Source organism: Aythya fuligula, chromosome 11, assembly GCF_009819795.1.
Source record: "Aythya fuligula isolate bAytFul2 chromosome 11, bAytFul2.pri, whole genome shotgun sequence".
Lineage (NCBI taxonomy): Eukaryota > Metazoa > Chordata > Aves > Anseriformes > Anatidae > Aythya > Aythya fuligula.
In genome coordinates, this window is record NC_045569.1 from 3,184,113 (window position 1) to 3,204,369 (window position 20,257).

A 20,257-nucleotide genomic window follows, 5' to 3' on the forward strand; every position below is an offset into this window, starting at 1 on the left:
GGGAACCCGTTCCAACTTCTGATTTCTTGTGGCTATGTGCTCACATCAGCAAGTTTCTGAATGTCTTATACATACAGAAGTGTCGCCTCTATTTTATTCTATGGGTTTGGGTTCCTTCTGGCATCACCTAGGTTGCAACACCCGTCACATCTGACTGGTTCAGTCAATGCCAGAGGAGAACAAGAATGGTGACACAAACTAGAGCAGGGAATTTACATGCATTTGAACTAAAAAAGCTATAAGGCATAGGGACAGTGAAGAAGGACACAGACTGTTGTTGAACTGAGACAATGGGTAATGTTACGATTCAGTTCAACAAATGCTGACAAAGTTGAGATCAGGAATGTTTAATTACTCGGTAAGAAATCCTGAGACAAAACATCTTAATGGAAATGCTTTCCTAAACTTTCCATTCCATTACAGATCTCAACATTTTCATCTGACACGGGAGGGGGGAAAAAAAAAGCACTTATCTTGAAATACCAGTTTCTCATTGCATGAAAGTTACTTTTGTGTTTTGTTTTTAAACTAGCAGTAGACTAGTAAAAACACTGCAATTTACTGTCAAGAAACATTTACCATAATTTCTCATGAGAGCTAAAAAGGCAACAAAAAGTTTCATCACCAAATAATTAAAACAGACTGAAAAGTGCCATAAGATTTAAGGCTTACATCAAAGCAATTTTATGTAGACTCTTTATACAGTAGTTACATATAATATGAATGACAAAAATATGACAGTTTCAGCATTTAATATTTAATATCCAATCTAAACATAAGTATCCAAAAGGAAATATTTTTTTACACCATTTCAGTAGTCACTTAGCTCAGTAGTTGGTTGCAATATTCTTTATTGTTTTCAGGAACTGGATGGAGCTATAAACACAAGAACTTCCATTAAAGTCAGTGCCTGACAAAGCTCCACTGCAACCCTCTGAAAAGCAAAGAGTTACATTAAAATAAACTTAGACACCAAAGTACATTGAAACATATTGTGTGCTACAGTAGAGTTTGATACTTTACTGGTCAGAAACATGATGGTAAGTAACTTCAGAAGGCACTCTGAATTAAACTACAGTAACTCCGGTCCACAAGCATTTCAGAACCTTGATATTGTGATGCAGTAGAAAAAAAATGCATTTATTCAATATAAATTGCTTTAATCTCTGTCTTCGCCTCAGAGCAGTCAAATTATATTGCACTTTCAAAATATTCTGTGTACGTTGTGATAAAAATTTAATATTTACATGTTGTGTTTGCTAAAGAATACATTATTTTGTAAAAATATTTTAAGAACCAAATTATAACACTTACTCTTGCATTCTTAATATAGCCAGAGGCCACACCGCGTATATAATCTTTTGATTACCTCCTGTTCTAGAAACATTTTTGGTCCTTCAAAAGATGTGTTACATTGCAATTCATGTTCACAACCGATTTAAACATTTGCCTGAAACTGCAGTAGCCAAACAGACAGAATATTTAAATAAATAAATATGTAATTTCTAAAGCAGTAATAGCATTGGAGTTTGTAAACAAGCTGCTGTGGAAAGTCTGTAAAAAGACTCAATTTGGTATGTTATGACTTTAATTGGCAATACTTTAGAGTTATACAACCTCTGCCAGGGTAGAAAAACAGCTTGGTAGGCACATCTTATGAATCAGTCTGGAGAAAAAGAAAAAAGACCTAAAATACTGATTGTTCCTTAGGTTGCTTCAAGAATAAATAAAAATGATCAACAAGTAACATGATCCACCAAAACCAAAATTGACATTCAGTTGATCTACCGGGGGCAGGGAGGGAAAGTAACTTAGTAACTTTAAACACAACCTAAAGGAAACAAACAAGTCATAAATGAATATATGATAACCAAGATGTACATGACACAAAAGTTGGCAGCAGAAAATAAGCATCATAAATTTATAGAAATACTGATTTAGACAGAACTGGTATCTTCGCTGCATTTCACCATAGGAGAATCATTATTCATTTTTCAATCCAAATGTGAAGAAATATTACAAATCTGTGTTTGGTAAAACAAACTCAGTACAAAGCACTAGTTCTGATGAAATTTTGCTGACATCTAGGTTACCCTACATTCCTGTTAAAACATGACTGGTAATAATAAAAGAAACATAACAGACGTACACGTATGCCATTTACACATATATTTATATGTATATGCATGTTCTAGAAATTCAAATGATGTCAGGAGGTCTCATAGGCTGTGTTGGCTATATTTTACATAGTACAGTTGTAGTTTAAATGTTCAGTTTCATGACATACCTAAAGTGCTCTACGTATGCACCCCCATGCTTCTCCATAAAGTTTTACACTCCATGTAAAATAGCTTTCTTTTGGCCATCGTCACTAAATACCAAAGGTTTGAAAAACAGTGAAAAGCTACTTGCAGGGTTTTGCTGAATACAGGATTTGCTCTTTATGATTGTCATTGATTCATGAAATGATTAAATGTTTCTGTTAAAATAGAATCAAGAACTGTTCTACCAAAAATCAAGAACGTATTTCTTGCTGTTTGCAGAAACTAAGAGTTGTCACAGTACCTAATTACATGCCTACCCTTCAATTCAGAAACCTACCTTCTCTCACTGCCCATACCGAGAGATGCTTCTACCTTTGTTAATGAAAACTATTCTCTCCTTCCCTCCAAAGCAAAGAATTTGGGAAATATGCAGTGCTACACCAAACTGATGAATTTCTGTCCCATGACTAATAAGCTGCATAGCTTGCAAGCAAAGGTCTATGTTGTTTGAGAGCAAAACCCCAAAATTAGTATCAAGAGTTAATATAGCTCGTTAAATAACTACTCAATGTTATTTATCTGTAAGTTAAACAGTTAAGCTACAACTGTACTATACTTTAGCATATACATTAAATTTAATTGTAACTGAGCTAACAGCCACATCTGCCTTTTTCTTGCTCCTCATTCAGTTGTTCTGTAGAGCTGTGCCCATTGGAACGCACTACCCCTTCTGGGATCCAGGACTTATCCACACACCGCTCCATGCGCTTCATGATAAGGTCAAGCAGAGTATCAATGGCTTTGCTTACGTTATTCCCATTAGCTGCACTGGTTTCAAAATACGGTATTCTGCAGAAGGCAAAAAACAGAAACTTAAATCACAGTTCATAATCACAGGAGAGGAGCAAAACCAATACATGAATACTGCCTTATACTTAAAAGTCACACTAACGCTGTTATTGTTACTCCACAACTGAGAGACAGTGTGGTCAGTGGCCTAAAATGCAAAAGAAACAAAGTGTCTCACTTTGTTGGTAGAACAACAGGATAAGCATTAAGTTAAATTATTTTACAGAGCATTAAGTTATGCTTATTTACATAATAAGCTATTAATGCTTATAAGCATTATAATGCTTATAATTACTTATTATTACTTATAATGCTTATAAGCATTATAAGTAATATAATATACTTATAATATACTTATAAGCATTATAAGTAATGCTTATTTACATAAGCATTAAGTTAAATTATTTTATATTTATTTGACAGCGGTCAGTACAAATTCCCGGAGTCACATTCCTGAGGTCTGTTTTTCAGATCTGTTCACCTGTAACAGATGCAATTATTTTATATAGCCTTGCCTGCCAATGTGTTCTTTACTGATTTCTATCTACGTAAGCTAGGGTGTCATCACAAGAGAGGGAGTGCCAACATGCAGTTCCCACACAGGCAGGGCAGCAAAGACTTCTACTGAGGTGCTATTATCATCACTACAAAAGGTGTCGCTGAACTGGAGCAATAACTTGTTTTACACTTTATGTCAGCAGCCCTGGCAGGGGAACAACTTCCTGAGGAAACCTGTCTCCAACAGAGAAAAGTCAGAGAGAAAATATTCTTCCTCGTACTAAACTCAGCAGCCACTGCTCCTTTATTGAGCAGTCTAGCTCAGTATACATCCCTACCCAAAGCAAATAACTGTAGACAAATATAAAGACATGTACATGCACTGCTTGGGGATCCAGATTTTGAGGGAAGAAGTGCATCCGTGTCACAATGGAGAGTGTACGTAGGGTATTTTCTCCTCTCTCCTTATTGCCCTGAACACCCTATGCCTAGCAAGACCGGAAAGCAGCAGATACAGCTGGCTAAAGAGATAAAGGAGAACACAAAATAGAAATAGGGGATTGGACAAAAGATAGGAGTTCATATCATGTGTGTCAGGGTAAACGGATATAGCAGAAAGAGCAAGTACAGTAGAATGAAGGCACTAGCAAGATAATAAAAGGAACAAAGCTGGAAATAAAGAAAGCAAAGCAAAAGATGCTCAAGGAAAAGGAAGTCTGAGTAAAATGAAAATGATAATAGTATAGATGACTAAAAAGACAACTCACATGAAAAAAAAAAAAAGCAGCAAAGAAAAAGTAGGACACTGGAATAGGAAGATAGAGATAATTATTTCCAGTGGACAATTATGCAGTTAAAAGAAGTAGTGGACATTGATGTTCACCCAATTCAAAGCTTATCATTGGAAAATGGCTACAGATGTAAAAATAGAACTGCAAGCAGTAATAAACAGTCAATTAATGTAAAATGTCTGTCCTGAGAGAAACTGCTAGGTTAACCAAATTTAATTCCAACTTCTACCTGAAGAAAATTCAGTGTCATAATTGTGAAAGGGCCCCTTCTTGCTGTAGTACTTTAGACTGCACCCTAAACTAGCATATGACTCTTACTGTCTGTAAAAATTGGTAAGGGTAAGATATTCAAGACTCACAACATTCAGACCTCATTAAAGAGTAAGCTTTGGCCAGTCTTGTGTCAGACCCACCAGGTGAATTTTCAAGCAATTGCACATGTACTTTTACCCATCCAGTCCCTCTATATTTTGGAACTACTACAAGTAGGTGGCTTTCTAATTCTCCTGACCACCACTCCTTTTTCTAGTGGACTTCTGAAATATCTTGACAAAGTTTAGGCAGCAGTTTTTATGTTTGCTTGTTTGTTTATTTTTTGGTAAAAGGTTCATTTCAGCACACTCATAACCCCTTACGTCTTTGCTAGAAAAAGTTTCTGGACACCTGGGTATTGAACACATACTGCTACTTTCCATTATTGCTGAGGGTGTTTCACTGGTGAGACTGTAGGCTTTCACCTTCAGTGCTCACTGTTCTCCACAGGGTGGTGCCAGAGCAGCGCCATTAGTGTTAACACCCTATTGACTGAAATTAAACACTTCATAATTTTAAATTTTTTTTATTTAATTTGAAAGATCCAATGACTAATCTAAACGTCTAGGTCTCCTGTAACCATTTTCAAAACATATCACTTACCAGTAGAAGGTCTTTCCACAGAAAGAGGACACTGAGTATCTCATACTTCCGTCAACAGACAACTGCTACATTAGGATTTAGTTTGCTTCTTCTCACAAGCATTTGGGAAAGTATGCAAATCCTAGCACCTATTCTGTCTCAATGCCACAGTGCGCTAAACGCATTTATTTCTAACAGACAATTTGCTTTTTATTGGTCTTCAAGGTCAAGGAAAGCTAGTTTGTGTCTACATCTGTGATAGAAAACAGCACAGCACAAGACCAAACCTACAGAACACAACAGTTACCATTTAGGACTCGGTGTTCACACTACATGTGTCTTGTGGTTTAGAGCTGGTCCAAAATCACGTCTAGACCCCCAGAATCCCCCCCACTATTCTAGATACAAATTACTGGTTGGAGCACATTATCTGGTTTAGTTTTTAAGGGAGAAGGAATCCAGTTCACATGCTAGAAGGCTGCTCCACTATGTGAATCTAACAGGTCAGAAGATTTGCTTCAAAAAACACACTTTGATCCACACTGAAACACAAAGGTAGTGTGGAGATGAAAGCCATTGGAATAGTTTCATGAGTTATAAGAGTGCTACGGGATTAATCAGCGTATGATAGGAAGAAAAACTTTGCCATCGTTCCTTTAGGGACACATGACCCTTGCCTGTAGGGATGGAGAAATAGAAGGCTGCCCTGTCTTTCTGCTGATCTGTTTGATGTTTGGTTTTCAGGCTCTCTCGGAGTCTGTGAGAGTGCAGGTGCCTGCCAGAAGACACAGCTGAACCTTTTGAGGCTAAGTGACCTAGAACTCAGTTAAGCACAAAATTGCTTGAACAACTGAGGAAAGACTGAACAGGCTGGCAGTACGGGCAGGGGGACAGACAACAGGGGAACAATGATCCAGACCATTGCTTTCTTCTGTGGGAACCCAGTACTCTGTAATTACTCTCCAAATGCCTGTGAATGAGTCCCGAGGCTCTCAAAGAAACTGAGGCAGCAGGTTTCAGCTGCCATGCCAGTGGCAAGAGCTGCTCTACAACAAACTGGTGTAACAAAACTCAACTTGTAAATTAGGATGTCATTGCTTGGCATTACTTCCTCCCCCCTAAAATCTCATGCGATGGTCATCACTTCACCAAATGCTTTTAGATTTTGCTTCACAAGAGACCCAGGTTTTCTGTGCCTTATAGAAAGCTTCAGCACAGGCAAGAGCAAGTAATTAGAGCACTGTAATTCACCTGCTTTTACAGCTAAAATCTACGTGTTCTCCAAAATGTTTGTGAAACCGTTTACTTTCTTTTTACTTTGCTTGCTACCAAGGAAAGAAGATCAACTAATCTCCAGTGGAAGATTAAGTGCAATTTTTTAGACGATGCAGAAAACATTAATCTCTGACAGGAAAAAAAAAAAAAAAAAAAAAAAAAAAGGTGTGGGGGGGTATTGTATAGGTCAGTTCAGCATTCTAAAAATACTTCACACAATAACCTTCCATTATTCAGAAAAGGCATTATGGAAAGCATTTCACTTTGCTTTAAACACAGCAATAACTGGAAGGAAGTTACTTACCCATATTTTTCTGCAAGTTCCTTAGCCTCTTCTTCTTTCACCATTCTTTGGTCTTCCAGATCACTCTTGTTTCCACATAATACAATGTCAGGGTTTTCACAATACGCATGCATTTGTAGCTGACCTAACAGAAATAATATGAATAGGAGTCATGACTTACTGTCACATACAGCTCTTCAAGAATATTACTGTTTCAGGAGACACAATGACTTTCAGGTTAAATGACTTTCTGAAAGAGAAACAATTGCGTTATCTGTTCTCTCTCAAGACTTTTGCAGTTGTACTGAGGAGGCAGGGAACAGGTAGATGCCACTCTCACACACTCAGTGAACAAGCTGAGGGAGCAGAAGCCTGTGAAGGCTGGCAGAGCAGCTGTGTATTTGTAGCTTAAAGGATTATGCTCAACAAGCATCTTCACTGAGCTGGCAGAAAAAAAAGTACAACTACTTCCTTCTCCTGATGGATGATGCAACAGGTTTGAGCAAGGCTTCCCCTAGACACACCAGCCTAGTAACTTTTGCCTTCCGTTAAGCTTTGCTGACAAAGCTTCAGGTGAGTCAAATAGGCTTTCCACAGGCTTAAATTACTGAATATCACCTGAGTCAGGGATATGATGCTCTCTGAGCTTGCTTTTATATAGGTTAGAATTCAACATTAAGTAGGCAAAGCTGAATTTCAGGTGAACACAAGAAGCCACCAACAGCTATCACAATTACAAATGCAACCTTTACTTTCTTCTTCCTGAGAAATCTACAAAAAACAGTATTTTCAGTTCTATTTCTCAGTGAGACATTTGCAAAACCAGCCCCCACCCACTGCTGCAGAAATACAAAGAGAGAAAAGAAAGAAGAAAGAATGCCATACTTATCCAGTTCCTGACATTGAGGAAGCTTTGCTCATTTGTCAGATCAAAGAGTAGAAGAAACCCCATGGCATCTCTGAAGAAAGCTGTTGTCAAGCTACGAAACCTAGAGCAGCAAAGTGAAATTATTCAGCACATCTGATAAGTTACTTTGAAAATATAATTACATATAGTCATGAAACCGAGGTATCTAAAGACTGGATTAACTAGAATGAAATGTTCATAATAATTATTTTCCTGATGTAAGGAATGGATAACAGGAATTGCTAACGTTACTATGGCCTAACCCAGGCCTAAGGAAGTCAAGGAGATATTTCACTCAAGCCTGAGAGTTTTAAATAAAGTCTAGCGTTATACAGCATGCCTTCATCAAGATTCAGAAATTAAAATGAGAACAAAAAACAAACTTTGAACTAAAACTTGTTACAACACACAACATCGGTTCTTGATTTTCAGACAATCAACCGTTAGGATGTTTGTCTTTTAATGGACAAATAGGAAAGAACCGTCTGATGTGATTTCACCAGTCCGACTTTTCCATCACCTTGGCATATTCACAGAGGTTTAAAAAAATAAAAAAAGAAAAACCTTAAAAACAGCTATATGTGTTGGCCATGAAAAAATTAACTGAAAGTTTCCAGAAAACAAAAAGCAACAATTACAGTTTTAAGATTCTAATGTAATACAGTTGTGATTTAATGGGTACTCATAAGAAAGTGTCATCACTGTCCAACACCATAGTAAATACATTTACCCATCGTGAGTCATACCAATAAAATGTAACAATCAATAAGGAGAATTCATGTACTTGGTTCCATTTGCATCTAACTTGATAGCACCTGCTTCACTTTCTAGATTGGAGGGGCAGGGACGGAAACATACCTCTCCTGCCCTGCAGTATCCCAGAGCTGAAGATGTATCCGCTGTCCTCTGCCACCAACGCCATCTGGACCATTTGGTCTATACACCTTCAAAAGGTAAATTTGCAAGACTGAGTGTTAGCAGGCCAACCTCTACGAAACACAAAATAACTGACATTTCAAGTTCTTAAATGCAGCAAAACTAGCATTGCCAATGCAAGGATACCCAACTACAAGTCAATCCCTTTACTTTATGACAAAAGTAATACGAGTTGCATTTTAATTTTGTATTTAATTGAATATTTAAAAATAAGGATAAGTTGGAACTAAAAAAAAAAAAAAAAAACAAAAAAACATTTCCAATAGACTACATGTTCCAAGCAAATATTTAGAGTGGCCACTGAGTTTCACTAGGCAAGCTTATTTTTTGTATTTCAATTTTCTACTTTTTACTATTATGTTCTATCCTGTTCACACGAAAATGTAATTATAAGACAGCAACGATCACAACATGCAACCTGGCAATAAATTTGTACCAGTAACAGAACATCATTAGCAAACAGAACATACTCCAAGCTAATGATGTATCTTTTTAGTTGTCAAAAAATTATTGAAAGAGATTAGGGTAGATCTTGTCATATCATAGTTTATAAAAGCAGAAATTGGATGCTAATAATGAAAGCTGAAGAGTTTACTCAGCGTGAAAATATAAACAAGGACATCTGTTAGCTTTGGAAAGATCAGATAAAAATAGGTTCACTTGTTGTTTAGAACACTTCACATTGGATTGTCTTTTCCTTCAATTGTTTTTGTACCTAAGATTACTGGAGTTACAAACGTTATCTTTAAAGACACATAAGCTTACTGAATTTGTGGATTAGATGAATCAGGCTGTGAAACTTAAACTCAATTATCAGACATGCCAACCAAGAAAATCCATCATGCATACCATCCCACAAAAGGAATACTAAGTTATTCAAGAGACTAGTTTCACATCACAGGAGGACATTTACTCCTTCCACTGCTGTGGTGCATGTCATCCACCAAAAGCCAGTCTATACAATGTCCTAATCTTACAGCACCCAGACTTCTAGACACTTGGGTAATCATAGAACCATCTAGGTTGGAAAAGACTTTCAAGATCGTCAAGTGTAACCGTCAACCTGATGTCCAAAGTCCCATCACTGAGCCACGTTCCTTAGTACCATCTCCAGATCTCTCTTAAGTGCCTCCACGGACAGTGACACTTCCCTGGGCAGCCCATTCCAATGCTTAACCAGCCCCCCTCCATGACGAAATTCTTCCTAACTTCCAATCTAAACCTTCCCTGTCTCAGCTTGAAGCCATTCCCTGTCACTTGTCACCTGAGAAGAGAACTGACACCTTTACTGCAACCTTCCTTCAGGTAGTTGTACGGAGCGATGAGGCCTCTGCCTGCTCTTCTCCAGACTAAACAGCCCCAGATCCCTCAGCTGCTCCCCTCACACGTCTTGTTTTCTAGTCCCTTCAATTGTACATGCTCAAGCAACTCAGTTACTGTAGAAAAAGGTCCCAAAACTGAACACAATATTCAAGGGGCACTCAAAATTTTAACAGACTACACTGAAAGACATTTAGTACTTCCACATGAGAATGAAAGAAAAAGCTGTGCTAACTCAATTTCTTAGTGCAGGCAGGACCAGCACCCAGCCAGTTATCACGATGCAGTGCCCCGCAGCATCCCATCAAAAGCATATTTTCCTACTTGAACGACAACTTGGGGGTTAAAAAAGCCTTTCTACTTTGTCTTCCATAATTCTTCTCTCATAGTGGTAACTGCTCAGGAAGCCTGATCAGCTCTATACATCACATTACCTGATTTCTTTCACATATATTTAAATGGTTTTAAAGCCATTTCAGTTCACAAACAACAAAAACATTTTTTGTGACAGCTCAAGCCTTCCTCACGTAGAGTTCAACATGAGCTTCTGTGAGCACAACCCACTGAGCAGATACACTCATCTACTCCTCCTGAGCAGTATGAAATGGTTGCTTAGAATCGCCTCGTTATTTTAACTTTGGGGAAAATGGACACACAAAAAAAAATAAAAACAGGCCAAATAAGATAATTCCCTTGTCACAAAATTAAATATATAGTAACTATGGATGGCATGCCTACACATAAAGATTAGCAGAACAGATTTGGAAAAAAAAAAAAAAAAAAGATGTCAGCCACCAGCTACCAAACAGCTATCATTTTAAAGTAGCACACTGCTTGTGAAAACTCACCACTCTCTTTTCCCGGAAGTCGATGCCCACGGTTGTGATAAACTTGGAATTAAATTTGCCATCTGTATATTGGTAAAGAAGGCTGGTCTTTCCTACTCCAGAGTCACCAAGTGCTAGAAATTTTATGAGGTAATCATAGTCCCCATCAGACATAGTGAGAATTCAGGAGACACCTTAAAAAGCAAAGCAAAAAGCGTTAGTTAGGCAACAACTCCACCAAGGCTTCTTTTGACAGATGTTTAAAATACAAGTCACCACTTGAACTACAAAGCATCCAGCAGCAGGCCCAGTTCTGTGTTCTTTTACACTGCTTTCACCTTAAACTCTCAATTATGCCAAGTATCAAACAGAAATTTAGCTGTGACAGGAGAGGAAAAAAAAAAAAAACAAAACATAATTCATTTCTATTATGCACCTTTTACTACAAAGTGGATGTAACACAATTTTAGCTTCTTCAGGAAAGACTGAAAATCAAGATCAAAGGAAAGCATTCAAGGTGCCTGGAAAATGAACTGCATAACTGTTTTTAACCTATGTGAAAGCTGGCAAAAGCTGCTTAAATGCATTAGCAATGTAATTCTGATCTCACATTCATTGTGACATTATTAACACACAAAATCCTTTTTCCCCCCCTCAGACTGCCCACTACATTTAAATAAAAAGGCACCACAACACTTCAAATATTACATATTTATTCTACTTTTGCAAACGCTCTCTAACAGGCTCTCAGAGTAGTTGACCATATTTCTGTCTTCTTTCATATGACAACCATTTCTCTATTAATAGCTATTTTTCAGTCTCAAACAAGTATTTTCATAACAGAATAAAAATAGCATTTTTAATAAAGTTTAGAGGGCAATTTTCAAAAGTTTTTATTAGGATGCTAGTTTTAAGCTATACCGTGTTGGATATATTCTGATCAAAGTGCAAAACCAGCTGGAACATATAACAAAAAGCTCTGGAAAATGTAATGCATACTAGAAAGACTAGTGCAGGTGTACTAGTACTTTCCTGTTGAGTAGCTACTGAGCGTCTCTTCCCCCTAAACAAACAGAGAGCTGCCTTATGTTGTTTTCAGAGAAATGAACATGAAAAGATAAGCCTAAAATAACCTTTCTAAAAGCAACAGAAAACTGGCATACAGTCGCCTCTTATCAAGGAGGGAAACGGATACCAAGATACAAACCAATTCATTTCGTGAATATCAACTCACAGCTGGAGGACTGGAACAAACCCATACCCCTGGTAAGTAGGCGTCAATCACCACCATTAAACTAAAACTGTAACTCTGTCTGAAGTTTCAGCTTCACATTAGTACTGCTCTTGGATACAAGACAGAGCCCCGATCAATCAGTTTAGCCGTGCCTGGGCTTGCCGTGACCAAATGCAGAGAATCAGATTTATTCTGAGATACCTCTGACGGAAGAGTCAGTGGAAAGCATTAGACAACTTTTTACTTTTTCTTGTCCTGAAATGTCCCCATCCCCAGCCAACGCTTACTTTACATTACACCAGCAATAACAGCAAGACCTTGCAGGATTGGAATTTAACTATGATAAGCTACCAGAGTTAACACTTGGGCACTAACACGTGAGAGCCAACCCATTCACTTTCCACTGCTGGGTTTTAACACATTTTCCAACAGATTAAGAGGTTGAAACAAACAAACAAAAAAAACAATAATAGTTATTTTTACGTAAATATACCACAGCTGCAGGCCTGCATCCACCACGCAGGTCTGACAGTGATACAGCCCAGTGAGCAAGTGGAACAGGCAGCCACGCACTGACATGAGAACGTTTTTAGCAGAAGTGAGAAGCCTGAGCCAACAAACACAATCACAAACACAAGCAAAAGCTTGCGTGTGTGCATGTTTGTTTGCTTGTTTTTAAATCCTTCCCCATCTTGGGGAAAAAGAAAAAAACAGATCATTTACTTTGTGGCTCTACAAAGCCTCTTTTCATTCAAATGCATTAGAAGGAAGGGAAAATGCTTTAAAAAGCAAACACGGAGGTTTTTACTGAAGATTAGATTTTATTTGGACTTCCTTCTCTTATACAGTGTTTCTTTTGCTTTCAGATGTTCTGCCAAGGGCAAAGAGCTGTGTAAATATCCCCTCTACTCAAGTATACGTTCTTTCAGCTTCAATACCCCTAAATTTACTGTTGCCTAAAAGAGGCTTAAATGCAAGTCTTACAGCCAGTATATTATACAAAGAGAAGCTCGCTTCACATCTTCTACTATGCTTCTGCACTCATAGAGAAGTACTTGCCTTGTCTTGTTGGTATTTTGTTAGCTAGCCATAGGCCTGTAGAGCATATTTTTAGCAGCAGATACAAACAATAATGCCAGCTAGTCACTGTTAAATTAACTTCCTCACAACCTAAATTTTATTTCATCCTGTGCAAGATCTTACAGGCACTGCAGCAGCATCACTTGGAACAGTAAGAAGCTGTTAAGGTTTAGTTCTGCTACGAGTTACAGCTAAACAGCTGAACCCTTCCACTGGCCAGAGCTAGGAGAAAGCCTTAGACCCTGGGGAAAAAAAAAACTTAAGGTATCCCCGCTGTTATATCAGATTTGTGGAACATCTGTTTGGGCAAACAGGCCACACCAAACAGACCACTTAAAACTCAATATGGCTCTCCATATGGCTGATAACAAATATAATTTGCAAATGATTGGTAGAAAGCGAGGAGCCCTTCACAGGAAGGGCATAAAAATGCTTTCTAAAGGGGTTGCTTCAGAAGAAAATTTTCTCTTTAGGCTTTTGAAATGCACACACCTTTCACTGCACCCCATAATGCCAATCTGTTATTCAACTATCTCCAGGGAGTGGTTCTTGTGAAACCCTGCACAGTTAACCTATCCTTGGAGACATGCAGAGTTACTTTCAGGGCAGTTTCAAACTTTGTCCTCCTCCCTGTACAAATATTTAAAAAGCAATCTCCACCCTCTGCTTCCAAGGCCTGCAGTCCTAGAGTCCAGACACATCCAGCTCCATACTACAGAAATAAGAATATAATCACAGAAAAGTATATGCATAGAAAAAAACTGCCGGCGCATTTCTCAAAATCCTGGACCTGTTACTATGAAGCCATCCCATTTCTTTCTTCCGCTTCTGCTGTGCTTTGTATTAGGCTTTATAGCGTCACACTTTCGTTTTTTCTTCCACATTTCTACACCTCTTATATCAAGAGGGTGGGAGGTAGGAATGGAAGAATAAGAGAAAATTGATGACACAATCAGAATTTATCAGGTCTCCAAAAGAAAGGAAAAAAAAAGAAAAAAAAGCAGCACCTGAAATTGTTGTAAAATAACCCTTCCCCAAACCCACTTTTAAAAGTAAATCCTTGTCTGGGGGTAGGAATCACTGGAGGAGATAGCTTAGACTCCACAGCAAGAAGGGCTGCTTCTTTGGTAAAGCCCTCCTTGAACACCACGCAGCTCTGGCTTTGCACTTAGCCTGGCACGCAGACAGACGGGTTACAAACAGTTCTGGGAAAACTCCAGGGGCTGACAGGACCCTCCCAGCCATCTCTTAACCTGTGCCTGTACGGCTGCTGCTCTGGAGCCTGCCCGTAACACACACGTCCAGATGGTGCTTTGCCAAGGGATGCTCCACAAAGCAGGTGCTGCTCTCATTCAGGAAAGTTCCTAGTCCAAAGTAGTTTCACATTAACAGGCACCAAGGCTAGTGGCTCGTATTTTTGCCTCTGGGTTACAAATAATATAATCCTGTTGTGTGATAAAACACTTAGGACTATGGCAGCATTGTTCCTGAAAACTTACAGAAATTGGCTTGGTGCAGGATTTCTCCTTTGCACTACAGGGACAGGAAATGTGCTTTTTGAACAAGCAGGCATCACTCAAAACACACAGCTCTTGCACTGCTACACAGCTGATGGAGGGAAGGAGGAAGAAGGCAGGAAGTGATAAGAGAACAGAAGCAAAAAGAAGAAAAAAGCACTGAGCTGCAAGTAAAAATGCGTACACACACAGCATAAAATTCAAGAAATCTGAAAATGCTCTTATTTAGACAGTCCTAAGGCATATCAATTTAAAGTAAAGTATACCACTTACCCCAAACTCTGCTAAAGGAAGAGTAAGGGCACACTTCAGACAGTACTCCTACCAGGAGTATTTTTCTAGCACCACCTCTTTAGCACACAGCCAAGAAGTTTACGTGTCACCTGTTTGCATTCATGTTGATGGGTGCTCAGAGATAAAGAGGTGTGCCACCTCTCCATGTCGAAGCGTGGCTGGGAAGCAATTACACAATTCACATGTCCCATTTATTTCTAAAGGCACATAACATTTCAGAAGAGATTTGTGCACGACCTACTTGGGAGCAGACACAAAATATCTGCTAAATCACCCACACACATTAATACATTGTGACTAACAAGTCTTTTCGTACAAAGATGCATTAAGGAGAGAGTGTATGGATCATAACTGTTCAGTTTCTGTCAAGCTCCCAGCTTTACATCCTTCTCTCTCGGTGAAAGCGGGTGGCAGTCTCTAATGCCAACTGCTGCTTTGCTTCTTTCACTCCCGTACACAGACCCAAGCACATCGCCCCTCAGGTTCCATGGGGAAAGTTGGCTTTACCGTAGGTTTCTAAACAAGAGAAAAACTATTCTTTGGCAAAGATTTTGGCAAAAACATAAGGTATTATGCCTGATACGACTCCAGACCACACCCACAACACCACCTCATTCCACAGAGAAGCGATGCACATGTAAATAAGGCCAGTTGAGACAAAAGGTAGAAACCAGGAAACAATGGAAAGGTTCTTCTCTACACTGCAGGGCCCAGTCAGCACCCCCACGAGCAAGAACACTTCTGTATTAAACTACTCAAATAAAATCTATTTACTTAACTGTAACTTCTCTTCCTTCACATAGCAAGTGAAATAACTACAGAACTCAGATGTCACCCCAGTATCCCAGATCTGCAGTCCAGCCAGCCATAAAGCTAATGACGAACACGATAGGACATACCACATACTTATAAACAAACCAATTAGGATTGAACAAAAAGAAAATGTAGATAAGACCTATAACTAATTCATGTTTTCACATACCACAGGAACTCATCACTTTACCCTTTGGGGTATGTGCAGCAGACTTGCAAGGGTTACACTTAACTTCTAACAGTGACCAACTTCTGCAAGCCACTCTTAGCTTTCAGGTAGACATTAAAGACAAAGACAAGTCATGTCTTGGCCTTGCCTTCTTTGTTTAGGAGGATACAGCCCATACTGGAACAGTGAGCACTTCACTAGGCTGTATCATAGAGGTAGAAGCCAGGCTGCAGCAAAGTCTGCAAGTTCTCCCTGAGATGGAGATCTAGCTGTCCGTGGGAGGAGGGAGTATATCCACGGGCTTACAGCCTGGGGATGAATCACAGCAGGCATAGAGTGCAACAGGCACAAAAGTCTGTCTGCTTTAGAGGGCTTCCCAGTATTTATAACCAATGAACCCATATTTGTAAATATACTGTGCAAATGTTAACGCAATTTAGAGTTCAGAAATGCTTTGCAATTGAAGGTTTTCCTAAATACGGCTTTATTCTTAAAAAGCAGTTGAGGCTTCGTGCTTACCACAAAAAAGTTGGAAGAAGAGTGTGGAAGAATCCCACACAGAAGAGGAAAGTACCACAGGGCTCTCAGCTAACAATGTGTAAATAAAAGCACAGGGCAATAATGTAGTTGTACAGGTTTCTGCAAGTGCAAGTCAACTTGTACTGGGAAAAAAACGAAGTTTCTCACCTGGGCACTATGCAGACATAAACTAACTTCAATAGCTGCTTTTTTTTTTTTATATGTCGCATGACACATTACAGCAGAAGCACTGGGAAAGGGATCTGGACCTCAAGGGAAGACATGCACTATCCCCGTCATACCAGCACTGCGGTCACACTGCAGCAAAGCAATAACCACAACCCTGCCTAGCAGAAGTGAAGCGTGGCGATCGGCCGCACCCTGCTCTAAGGCTTCAGTGGCACCTCAGTGCTGTCAGAACTGGTCACCGTCAGGCACTTGTCAAATCTGCCTTAAAAAAAAGGGACGAGGAGTTAGTCAACATTCCTACTATGCACAAATGTAATATAAACAAATTATAACAACAATTTGTATATGCTCAAGCAACTGCTGTGCTGAGGCAAGAGAGTTAATAAATATGCACTTGACACTACTGAAGTATTCTGACTCCACTTTTTTCCTTCGAAACATACATCACCTGACTTGCTTTAATTTGGCCCAAGTAACACTTTTTGGAAATTCTGTGCAACATAAACAACAGAAAGGAAGTGACCCCTTCCTCTCGTAAGCTAGGAGAGAAGATGCAGTCGCTCTGAGCACTTATCTTTTCGTCACTCTCAATTGCTTAACTTGACATTTTCCTTATCGTTATCTTTACAGAAATTTAAGGAATCGGAGGCTCAATGTATTGCCTCTTTCTTGGAAAGATCTAAGTCATTTTAAGGATACCTAGGATATATATAAGTCTGCAAATATGTGAAAAAAAAAAAAAAAAGCTGCAAAATTTTAGTTCCAAAATGTTGATCTCAGCTGAAGATGCTCAGGGCACTTTGCCAGCTGCCAGCACAGCTAGAACTGCAGAATTTTGTGGATCCATGTCCCTTCCGGGAAAAAGAGCTTCTGACACCCAAGTTACCTCTTTGAACTCTCATTAGCAGTTGCCTTAAATTTCCAGCAGTGAAGAAAAGGTCTGTACAATTTGAGGAATCAGAGTAAAAAAATAAAGCAAATATTTCATTGATTTATTTTTCAAACAGTTCCATACTACTTACTCTTTCCTCAACCATTCAACTGTTCCTCTAATAAATACTTTATGCCATAATGCCTCACAAGGTGATGTACCAGACTTCTTCACTAACTTATGAACAGGAAACGTGAAGCGATGCCCTTCATCCTTCCTTGATGTGACAATTCTGTCTGCTTTGGGACCCAGCTCATGGCTTATCCACAGCCTAACCTTAGCATTTATAACCCATCAGTACACTGTATCAGCTCTTGAGAGTATCAGGGAATCAGGAATGCCAGTCGTACATACATTTATTTACACACAGTTTGCAACACTTTCAATTGGCAGGTCCAGCTAAGAGGTGGCAAAAGTCTCTCACAGCAACATGACCAGAAATGCAGTTAATATAAACACGCTCACAGAGCAGCAAGGACAGAAGGCTTAGAGTGACATGGAACTAAGATTCTTGGTCTAAGCTTTCCAGTTTTGTTGTGGCCAAAGATACTGTTTCTGACCTTCAAACAGACTGAGCTAGGTTTTGCAGAATACATTAATTTCTCTAAGCCCAATTTCATTAAATTTCATTACAGCACATCAGCCCAAAACCCTGAGCAAGTCTCCTGCTGGTGAGCTCCCTCTCCACGGACAGGGCAGGCTGTACATGAGCCAGAAACACAGGAGCCACCAGGATTTCACCCACGAAGCTGCTCATACTCACAGAAAGAGTAACTTTGCCCGCCCACCCACCCACCGAACAACACTTCCAGTTCCAGGCAAGTAAGGAAAGACTGTACTCCTATTTCTGCCCTCAGAAACAGAGGCTGAAAGACAAAGGAGAAAATTATAAGGATCACAAAGAATTATAGGAATTCAGCATTTCTTTAAGGAATGGTTGGGTTCTACCGGAGATAAAAATCTTCTGCAGATAGCTAGAATACACGTACAACAGGAAAAAGCAGAGGAAAAGGGACAATAGGTAAAAATCTAACAATTGAAAAGAAAGCAATTTAATGTGAACAGTTAGAATATGAATGGAGTGGCATCTCAGGAATAAGATGTGCACGTACTCGTGCTAAAGAAAGTATTAGATTTTATGCTCAGCCAACGTGTATTACAGCCTCCTGAATCATCCACATTAGTCAGGCTAGGTTTTTTGTTTAAGTACATGCTCTGTCAACAGCCAGAGGAAAATACTTGCAGCTTCTTTTAAAATACATATATTGTTTTTTTCCTCCAGGGCAGGAAAGTTCTCAGCTGTCTCCCACCTTGTTTTGGAGGATAGACACCTGGAATACAGACAATGTTTCCTCAAAAGCTCAAACTGCCAAGCTCATGAAGAACACAAGATACATGCTGCATTAGAGAAAAACAATCTGGCAAAGATAATTGATCATGACCAGGTCAATTAAGAGCATATGGAGAAGGTTAGGCAACAAATAACCTTAAGATACCTATTAGACTGTTAAATAAAGGAAAAAATCAAATATGATATAAATATGACTATAAAACTGCACCATGCTCCTGACAAGATGTGGGCAGCATACAAGAGGGGTGGGGCAGGAAAAAAGCTCACTGCAGGATTTAATCCACCTTTCTCATCCTTCAAATTGAGAAATACCTTACCTGCCTCTCTTGGTTTTCTTACAAGATTAACTCTTCCTTGCTAACTCAGGTTTTTGATTGGAAGATGCAACAAAAGTTGTTTTTTTTTTTTTTTTTTTTTTTTCCCTCAGCTGCTATCTTTAGCAGTACTGCTTTCCCATAATGTGAACTTTTCTGAGTTTTGGTGCAAGTTAACTTGATTTAGTTCAACAATAAATAACAGGGAAACACAGAACACAGGACTTCCTACGTTCTTTTCTGTTTATTCCTCAGGAGGTTAAAAGTTTTCCTATTACTTAGATGACACAGAAATATCCAAAGCCCTGTAAGTTCCTGAGTGAGTCTGTCTACACGTGCCAGATAAAAACAGCTAACCACACAGCATCGTAATCTTCTGGAGCAAGACTGATGTGTCAAATCACACTTACAGTAATTATGAAAACACCGCCTCATGCTGACAACCTGTTCCTCAGAAAACTTACTGGTTCTCAAAGATATTCACTGAAGAACTAACCATTATCCATTTCTAATGAGCTGGAATGTTTGTATTATCTATGAATACTGGGCCATGACATTAAGAATACTAAGAAATTATTTGTGGAGTTACGGAATCAGAAGGGTTTCTTAAATGGATCTGGCAAAGGGGGGAGAACAAAGTAAGCTTTTAATTACCCAGGAAAAAATTAGGCAAACTGTCAGTTGAGAAACACCCTGTCTAGTAACTAGAAAGGCTTATTCCTTCTGTCCCTTAATCAAAGATCCGATATGACCAGACCTGAAAACAAGGGGCAGCCGGAGAAGCTAAACAGAGAACTTGTGCATGCAGACTTGGATGGAAAAAAATAATTAGACTCACAAAACTGAGGCTCTTCCAAAATTTAAAAATAAAAATAGAGGTGCTAAGCAGGTGCTAAGCTCACAGGGTCTACCCCACACCATGCTAGCAACCTCTGCAATGGGGAGACAGCCAGAGCACTGCAGGCTGGCAGCATGACACTTCAAAGAAATAAAGAGATGGAT

At 39.0% G+C, this 20,257-nt stretch overlaps 1 protein-coding gene across 3 annotated transcripts in view; it reads right to left on the reverse strand.

Moving 5' to 3' along the window:
* Positions 1 to 1,245: 1,245 nt before the first annotated feature.
* The window catches only part of RAB27A (RAB27A, member RAS oncogene family), a 34,536-nt gene continuing 15,524 nt past the window's right edge, over positions 1,246 to 20,257 (reverse strand). For all 3 annotated transcript variants that reach the window (XM_032195194.1, XM_032195195.1, XM_032195193.1), the window contains 5 exons: positions 10,866 to 11,038; positions 8,620 to 8,705; positions 7,740 to 7,843; positions 6,876 to 6,999; positions 1,246 to 3,113 (listed from right to left, as the gene is read on the reverse strand). In XM_032195194.1, coding sequence (XP_032051085.1) covers positions 2,915 to 3,113; positions 6,876 to 6,999; positions 7,740 to 7,843; positions 8,620 to 8,705; positions 10,866 to 11,018 — 666 coding nt within the window. In that variant the 5' untranslated portion in view covers positions 11,019 to 11,038 and the 3' untranslated portion in view covers positions 1,246 to 2,914. The remainder of the gene's footprint in view (positions 3,114 to 6,875; positions 7,000 to 7,739; positions 7,844 to 8,619; positions 8,706 to 10,865; positions 11,039 to 20,257) is intronic.